At 43.1% G+C, this 9,567-nt stretch overlaps 1 protein-coding gene across 1 annotated transcript; it reads right to left on the minus strand.

The window, feature by feature from the left end:
• Positions 1-513: 513 nt before the first annotated feature.
• Positions 514-5,021, minus strand: ormdl3 (ORMDL sphingolipid biosynthesis regulator 3). The gene is made up of 4 exons (XM_031561148.2): positions 4,673-5,021; positions 4,031-4,255; positions 2,896-3,047; positions 514-729 (listed from the first exon to the last, which is right to left on the minus strand). The coding sequence occupies exons 2-4, from the start codon at positions 4,202-4,204 to the stop codon at positions 594-596; spliced, it is 462 nt and encodes a 153-aa protein (XP_031417008.1). The 5' UTR covers positions 4,205-4,255; positions 4,673-5,021; the 3' UTR covers positions 514-593.
• Positions 5,022-9,567: the final 4,546 nt, after the last annotated feature.

Consider the following 9,567-nt stretch of genomic DNA (forward strand, 5'->3'; position numbering starts at 1 on the left):
CCAATTACATCCGTGGCTTTCACAGCCTTTGGGTCTCCTTTCCTTGTTTGCCTTGAAAACGTTACAAACACACACACACACACACACACACACAGACACACACACACACACACAGACACACACACACACAGACACACACAAATCAGAAAATAATTGACACCAAAGATATCCAAGGGGACTTCGATTCGCCAGGGCTGATCCGACATCCTCTTGTCTCGCACGTCCTCTTCTTTTCTCCAGACAATGCCACCCACTCCACACACACACAGACACACAAATGCTGCAGTCCTCCGGTGAGTCTACAATGGCAGACAAGATCGACACTGAAAGCGAGGGGTGAGAAAGGGGGGGGTGGGCTGCTTCAATCCTCATCTGCCTCAGGCTGTGATGTCTGAGCAATAGTCCACCAATCGCTGGTACAGACGCGAGGAGGGAGTTTAGTCCTGATAAACACACACACACACACACACACACACACACACACACACACACACACACACACACACACACACACACACACACACACACACACACACACACACACACACACACACACACACACACACACACAGAGGTCTCTGGCCCCTTGTCCCTCAGTACTTATTTATGCCAAAGATACGCACACCGTGGAGCTGAGGGAGCTTGGGAATGAGAACAGTGAGGAGGGATACTGTGTTGATGATGAAGTGGATCCGGTCGTACTTTGTGTAGAAGCTGGTGAGGAAATACCTGCAGACAGACAGAGAGAGAGAGAGAAGAGATGGTGAGGCAAGAGCAAAACATACCAGATGGAGATGGACAAAGGACTAGACTAGGAGAGTGAGACAATCATAAAAAGCCAGGGAGAAGAGATGGAGACAGGGAAAGGGACAGAGGACAAGAGAGACAGACAGAGAGTAACAGAGACAGTGAGAGAGAGAGAGAGAGAAAGAGACAGTGACAGTGAGAGAGAGAGTGAGAGTGGGAGAGAGAGCGTCTGAGTGAGAGTGAAGGGCGCGTCAGCTGGCAGAGGTCAGCAGGAGGAAACAGGAGATGCGCTCTGCTCTAATCAGCACCAGGAGCAGATGGGCCGGAGGCTGTGTGATAACTTAGACAGAGTAGAACGACAGGCCCACTGCACACACCACTCCTGAAGACTAGTCTCTCACACAGAGCAACACGACAGGCCCACTGCACACACTGCTCCTGAAGACTAGTCCCTCACACAGAGCAACACCACAGGCCCACTGCACACACCACTCCTGAAGACTAGTCTCTCAGACAGAGCCTCAGCCAAACCCAGAACTGGTCTCCCACTGGGAACCAGGCACCACACATAACTTTTGCCAAACCCAGACCTAAATCTCATGTTGTAAATGTCTCTACAGCTTCCCCACTAAAACAATCCGGGATTAAGGCGTGAAGCTATTGTTCTAAAGTTTATTTTTGAATATCTGAAATAACAAAAACACCAGTGACAATGTCAAAACCAAACCAACCCTATAAGTCATCAACACCGCATTATGGTGTGATCCATTTTGTAAGTGTGAACAGAAAATCTTTGTAAGTAAGGCCTGATCATATCATAGCTGTGATGGTGGATCACACTGACAGAGACACTGACAGAGTGAGCTCTGTGTAAGCTCATTGAGGGTGAAGAGCTATGAGAGTGTGGTGAATTTATTGGCTTCTTCATTGTGCTGGAGGGTAAGTGATAGAGCAGGTGACCTAAGGGTTTCTAAATAAAGCAGCCTGTGCCAGCAGACACCACAGGAAGTCCTGCATCACTGCCCGACACACACACACACACACACACACACACACACACACACACACACACACACACACACACACACACACACACACACACACACACACACACACACACACACACACACACACACAAACATCCACAGAGAGAGTCTGCACAACTACAGATAATAGGTAAAAGAGAGAGAGAGAGAGAGAGAGAGAGAGGGAGGAAGGGAGAAGTACAAACACACAAAGCAGGATTTCTTCTAATTAAAGAGAAAGAGCAAGGGTTTTTATCTACCTCTTTTCTATTGCTTGAAATCCTAGTGTGCAGTAATGTGAACACTTCACAGAAGAATATTCATGGTCTGCTTGCTAACCCAGAGTCTAGCACTGTCTTTCTATGCCCTCTAGTCATCTAAGCAACAGGATTGTTTTTCCTGTTCCTGTGACTGCAGTGTTCACACATCACATCACTTTATACACTTGACCATGGAGTCAGTGGCAACTGTCATCTCTTATTTCTCTTTTCCCTCAATGAGACTATTAGTTCCTATTCAAAAAGTATTTCCACAGAGGTGAAACTCGCATCTGGTTGCAATAAATCAGTCTCTCGACACTCTTTTGCAAGCAAAGTGCCCTGTCTGGATTTGGGAACATTTATCCTTGTAAACGCAGTGCAGCTGGAACATTATTGTAGGTCCATTCTTCTCAGAAATAGCTGTCACAGTAAATATAACGTTCACAACTATATCTGTGTATTGTAAATAAAATGAGATCCAGAAACTGTGTTTGTTCTATTTGGTACTGCACAGAAACTTTGCAACTGTTTTAGGTAAGATCAAGATGGCATCCATCAACAAATGCTGTTGCATTACTCCAAAATCAATGTCCTCTCCTGCGTCTGCAATTTCATAACCTGTCAGACAATGGATAATTCGTATATGAATTTGCAATAGAGGGACTTGTCAGGGCAATGTCAGAAAGCTGTTTCCTTAAAAACGTAAAGCACAACATCGGAGATGGTTGTAGGATTTGCAGAATATATGTGTCTGTGTGTGTGTGTGTGTGTGTGTGTGTGTGTGTGTGTGTGTGTGTGTGTGTGTGTGTGTGTGTGTATATGTGTGAGGGGTGTGAGAATCTCAGTGACAGGTCTGTGCTCACAGTATGATGGGTGTGATGGTAAGGAACTTGCGTGAGGCGGTGAACTGGACGCCGTAGTCCATCTGCTCCCAGTGTGTCAGCAGCCGGGCCTTGCCCTGATCCGGCGTCTCGAACGGCGTCCCCTTCACCGTGTGCAGCAGCAGGTACATGCACTGCATAGAACACCATCAGAATACCATCAAATCCAGTGTGTCATGACTTCCAATTCAATCATTCCTTCTCTTTTTTTAATATAAATCAGTTTTATTCAGAACCAACAGCACAGAGCACAATACTCCAGTTCTAAAATCTTTACAATGGCTTCCAGTTAGTTACAGAATAGATTTCTTTCTTTTTTTTTATGGTATGCTTGGGTGTTGGTGTGATTGGGTGTTGCTAGTGTGTGCCTATGCTTGGGTGTTGGTATGCTTGAATGTTGCTAGTGTGTGCCTATGTGTAGAATGGTAATCATTCCTTCTCTGGTGGTGAATCGGTTGGTGTCCGTATATGGAGAACTAAAAATGGCACCATTTAATTGAAAGCATCTCTACAATTGTACGCGAGCTGCCAAGAGGTGCCAGTGGCACCAGCTGGTGTATAGATGTCACACCAAAATAAACAAGACATCACCAAGACATCCCACTAATTTACTTCTATCCCAATGCTTTTTACCACAAGTATATTTAGACACAGTCAGTAGTGGTGATTAGATAAGGCCAGTTTGGGCACTCCTGGCCCATATATTCCACACGAGCGGAAGGCTGGCACTTTTTAGGCACAAGATGGAGGTAAGCTGATACAGGATGGTGCTGTAACTCCAACTCCTCCACTGGGTGAAATTACAACCGCTGTAGTCAGCAACTTAATGCGCCAAATACTCAGCAAAGAAAGAATGTCAGATGGCCATGTGAAAGTGCAAAGAATTAATCTGTGTCTACTTGAAAGTGCAACGAATTATTCTGTGTCTACTTTCACGTGTTCGTTGACAAATTAGAACCCAAAATATGCGCATTTTGACTTATTATTGTTCTACTTCAGCCAAAGCCAGTCCGTAACTCAACTTCCAGTGTTATATGAAGCACTGGATGAGCCTTTCTGCAAACGGTCACAAATAAACCGCGATATTATTTATGTGGTAGGGTGAAGAGGAACTCACCATATTGTGTATAAGGTTGGTGAGGGTCCAGACAACGGAGACACTGGCAAAAGGGATGCTGAGCAGAATGACGTGCAGCAGCCCTATGCCTAGGACGTAGGAGAGCCATATGCCTCGACTGTTCATCACCTGTGTGTTGGGGTTGACCTCGCTGTGAGCCGTGCCCACGTTCATGCTTGCTCGCACGCAAACTCGCGCCACTTGTTGGCGCACACCTTCTGCGAGCTGCAAGCATATTGTGTCATCAGGCAACGAGGTAGCAATGCAATGAACAACTAACTGTCCGTGAAGGTGAGGAACAGTGTTTAATAGTCAAAGAGACCATATTCATATTTTACATAAGAATGATGCCCTACTAACCAACTGCCTGAGGCCTGGCGTTGCATTTAATATTATCACCTCACAACAATAATAGCAGAATCATTCATGTAGCTATGTTGATTGAAATAAAAATATCGTTCTGTAAAATACAAATTTGAGTGAAACTGTACCATGTGAAACTAGCCACATCAGTATTCATTAATAGTGAAACGCTTCCGTTATCTCTGTTATAGCCTATGATCAGCCTAAATTTCTCCAGGCTATCAGCTTCCGAGAGAAAGTGAGTGGATTTCCGTGCGAGTGAGCAAGGGTCATACTCACCGGAGTGTGGCTCTAAATCCTTGCCGAAGATACAGCCAGGAAGTTTGTTATTAGTCTGGGCTTTATTTAAAGCGACCTTTAATCACTCTTTCCCTTGCCACCATTCGATATCGTCTTGCAGTCTTATGTAAGCACTTATGTGAGAAATTGTTCACTTTTGCAAACTGTCATTCCTGCCGTAACTTCCGTCTCATGTCTTTACGCAGCGATCGCTTTCATTCTTCAATTCCGAATTCCTGCAAAACAACCTTGCTCACTGACACTTTGTTGTCCCTCCTGCAAACAGCTGGTGTGACAACACAGCAAGAGTTCGTAATAAAACGTCATCGTTTTCGGGGGCTACACCATTACGGAGATATTTTTTAACCCATCTGTTTAAATTCCGATTGGTTAGCTTCCATCACATGCAACTAATGTACCAATCAGAAATGAATGCGTTGATCATTTGCTGAAATACCAGTACGCCCACTTGAACGTCACACAACGAGAATGAAGTCTGATTGGGAGATTAAGGGACAGATTGACAGGCGTAGATGCATGTGCAATCGACTCGATGGTTTACAGTTTTTTTTTAAGATAAATGAGGTTACATTATCTTTCTTTTTCTGAGGAGGTTTGTAAGGAAGAGATAAAAAAAAACTTTTTAGCTGGTGAAGTTAAGATCACTGGTCAGAAAGTTCTTTATGTAAAATTAGAAAGTTCTGGTTGGGCCAAGATTCTCTTAATTGAGCCTGGCTACAGTTTATAGTCTACAAAGCAGAGCTTTCACAGTAAGGAGTATCCAGGTCCTCAAGCTGAAAAGGCAACTACTGTATATATCAGACACAGACCAGATCAAAGAGAGGACAGATAGATAGATACATTGATTGACTGACTGAACAGCCTTAATTCTACCCCGCTCATGATACATCTACATACTCTGTGTTAGCCTATTGACCAGTAATGTAAATAACTGCCACCCTCAACATAGTTTTCTGTTTCATTGCTCTACTTACCCATGTAATAGTAACCTTACGAGCACACTAAGCTGTTCTACAATATTTGAATGCTCTCTTCCCATCTTATCCACTATCGATCTTGTATGTGTCATATACCATATTGTGTTTGTATGTATCATGTACATGTATATACCATCTTATTTTATGTGAAGAGGTTGCCACATGTATGAATTCATCTGCCATGTTTCTGATTCTCGCCCCTCCCTTTCTCCTACCTTCTCTTCTGCTATATATACAAAGCAATAGTAATAGCAAAGTAATAATTTTATATATATAGTATAGTATATACTGTATATACAACTATTACTATGCTACTATTCTTTTTATATATATAAAAAACTATTACTATGCTACTATTCTAAAAATAGAATTTAACTTTAAGGCAAGATATTGCTATTAATGTGCAAATTAAAGATAAAATGTGCATTGAACATTGCCACTCAGAGGAGGAGTCACTGTTAGTAACAGCCCTTATTGCAGTGGAACTGAAGGAGCCTCCGACTGAAGACTGCGTAGGGGGAGTGTAGTATTGTCTGACCAGTAGGTTGTGTAGGGGGAGTGTAGTATTGCCTGACCAGTAGGTTGTGTAGGGGGAGTGTAGTATTGTCTGACCAGTAGTTTGCGTAGGGGGAGTGTAGTATTGTCTGACCAGTAGGTTGTGTAGGGGGAGTGTAGAATTGTCCATTATGCTGAGCCGTCTGTGCAGCATCCTTCTCTCCATAACCAACTCTACGGGCTCCACAGCAGTCCCCAGCACACAGCCAGCCTTCTTCATCAGCTTGTCCAGTGTCTAGAGTAGCTGGCTCTGAAACTGTTGCCCCAACTGATGGCTGCAAAGATAACTGCACTTGCAACAACAGACTGGTAGAAGATATGCAACATCTTGCCGCACACATTGAATGTCCCAAGCTTCCTCAAAAAGTGCAGTCTGCTCTGTCCCTTTCTGTAGACAGCCTCAGTGTCCCAGTCCAGTCTGTTGTCATGGTGAACGCCCGGGTATTTATCTGTAGCCCTCCACCACCTCCACTTCTTCACCCAAGATGGAAATGGTGTTCAGCTGGTCCTCCAAGAATCCACATCTCCTTTGTCTTGGTTCCATTGAAAAGAAGGTGGTTGTTTCCACACACCGTGCTTCAGGGGATCAAGAGTGTCAAGTTCCAGATGTGAAGATGAAAGCCCAAACTCCTTGAAGAACCCAGTGGCCTCGAGCAGTGGGGTCAGCCCTGTTTTATGTCACCACTGAGTTATATGGTGACTCACAGTGTGGAGCTTTTCAGTGTGTGAGGGGCATTAAACTGGTTTGGCCAGCTGTGACACGCAGCAGCGCCTGCAAAGAGCAGCAGTTTCATTTAGATTGAGTGTTTTTGTTAGATTAATCTTTAAATTTAAACCGTCTAATATTCATTGACTATAGGATACAGATTACACAATGATGTCCTACAATAAGGCAGAGTGATCAACTGATAGCATTGACTTGTTGACTTGCTGATGCAAGTATTTTTATTTCAAACGAACTGCTGTACATATACGTATAATGTAATATTACGATTCTAAAGTAATGCTTTTTTTTTAGTTGTCAACTGAAATATTCTTTTTGGAAATGGCGGCGTGTAAAACCCTGGCAGAATGACACCTATATGATGCATTCTCTAGCCTAACACAACACTGGTGCCTTCACATTATCTTTTGACAGGGATCTTTGGTTTGACAATAACACACTGACATGAATTGCACAGATCAACTATCACATTCTCATGTTCTGTGTCTCCGGGCCCGAGTGTAGTGAGGCATCGGCTTTCTGTGCACATATTTCATGTTCTACAGCATTTTACTGTGGAGGTGCGAGCCTCCTCCTCTTCCACTGTAGCCCTCCTGGGCATGGAAACTTGAGCCACGCCATAATGTGACTGGCTCCCGCGGCCGATTAAACTGAACAAGCGTGCAAGACTTCAAAGGCTTGTGGTCACTGTCGGCTGTCCTCGTTTTAATGCCAAGGTATAGGCTCGACAGTTTGGTAGACTTTCGGGTCTTCAAGAGTCTTTGCTCAGTGCAGTCCTCTAGGCTACAAAGACATGTTTTAAAATGGAGTATTGTCATCAGATTATTGGGGAGATTATGCTTTAACACTCTTCAAATGAAAGAAAGATTTGTGACAGAGTTGCTTGAAGTAGAAGGGTAATTGTATAAACTTTGCAGGAAAAAATACTGCAATCGGCTGAAAACTTGTGGATAGAACTAGCAGACGACTAACCTTCCTTGTCCCTCACCCTTAAGAGGCCTGAAGCACTGCTCACGGTTTTGCCACCTGCACAGCTAAAAGGCAAAAATAACTTGGTTTATTTCTTGACACAACAGATTTATATCTTGTGATGATGAAATGCCGGGAGGGAAATTGTGACACTGATGCTGACTGTGGCTTTACGAGGCCTCTGGGACTTGCACAACGAGCAGCAGGCTGCGGACGACTGGACTGCAGCCTTCATGCTCTTAGGGCAGATCCTCTCAGGCAGGCAGACAAGCAACTACAGTAAATGGTGTGTTTGCTCATGAATCACGTCCAGACTGAACGGTCTGGGATATCGCTGTTCTAAATAGACTAGCCGGTATCACAGGAAATCTCATTTTCAAAAATAAGGAAGGGAGTGACTAAACAGACACAGCAATTACAGTAGAATAGAAGTGTGATGAAAAGTATGACATTTTTGTTCGTTAGAGGAATGTCAGTATGTGAAGATATACAGAATACATGAGATTATACATAACCAAACATGTGCACTACATGTCTGTAATGTACAGCAATCAGATTTCAGATTACATATTTTGTGGACATCGCTCTTAATATGGTAGGTGTAGTTACTTAAGATAACCAGTAGATGTCAGCCTAAACCCATTACCACTGTTTTCAGCAAAGGCATCTTGAAGATATAATGATCCAAGAACTCCATTTAAGAGTTTACATATAGTAGCTAAATATTAGCTGTAGTATTATGTTAAATAAAACTAATAGCTACATTTCCACGGTGGTGTTTTCACCAAAACATTTGATGTAATTTCATTCATTCATTCATTCATTTATTTACAAGTACAACACACATTAATCTTCATTTCTGTAAATGTGCCAGAGTTAGACAGCTGGTTAATTTTCAACTGCTGTCCTTTGGCGAGATGTTTTGAAAACCATTACAGTGATAAAATGTCCAAAGCAAAGGCAACAAGACGCCATAAAAGACGACAACAGCAACAAATGAGAATTAACAAGACCGAAGCACAAGCCATACAGAGCAACAGGACACAGCAAAACATTAGTACAATAATACAGCAACCACACTAACACAAACAACAACAACAACATCAATGAACACTGCCACAAACAACAACATCAATGAAGACTAACACTAACACAAACAACTACATCAATAAACACTAACACAAACAACAACAACAACAACAACAAACACTCCTGGCAAAGGGCAAAGGACATGGGACAAGTTAGCAGCAGGTAAGACAGTAATAACAATGGTAATAAGAACATGAGAAAGTTACTGTGAAGATTAAAAATGTTCACTTCTGACTGGTCAAAAGCGAGGCCTTGTGACATTGAGTGAAAGTGTGGTAAGAGGTATAGTTTCTCATTTCAGTTGGTAGGGTGTTCCGCAATGGAGAAGCTCTTACAGGAAAGCCTGATGGGCTGAAGGATCAGGATCTGAGAAGGATCACACGGTCTCCTCTCCCTAATAGAGGTACCAAGTGGTGGAGCCTTGCCTTTCAAGATCTTGAGTGTCAGTAGATGTGTCAAGATCAGGCTGGTGTCAGTAGATGTCATAAGATTTCCCCAGCTACGAATGTTGTATTTGCCAAGAATAAAATAAAAAAGATTTTTAATTAGAATGAGACACA

This window comes from Clupea harengus, chromosome 23 (assembly GCF_900700415.2).
Source record: "Clupea harengus chromosome 23, Ch_v2.0.2, whole genome shotgun sequence".
Taxonomy (NCBI): Eukaryota; Metazoa; Chordata; class Actinopteri; order Clupeiformes; family Clupeidae; genus Clupea; species Clupea harengus.

Coding starts and splice junctions, on each gene's coding strand:
- ormdl3 (XM_031561148.2), bottom strand. CDS start 4,204: ATGAACGTGGGCACGGCTCACAGCGAGGTCAACCCCAACACACAGGTG. Junction 3,048..4,030: donor CCAACCTTATACACAATATG/GTGAGTTCCTCT, acceptor TGTTCTATGCAG/TGCATGTACCTGCTGCTGCA. Junction 730..2,895: donor ACCATCACACCCATCATACT/GTGAGCACAGAC, acceptor GTCTGTCTGCAG/GTATTTCCTCACCAGCTTCT.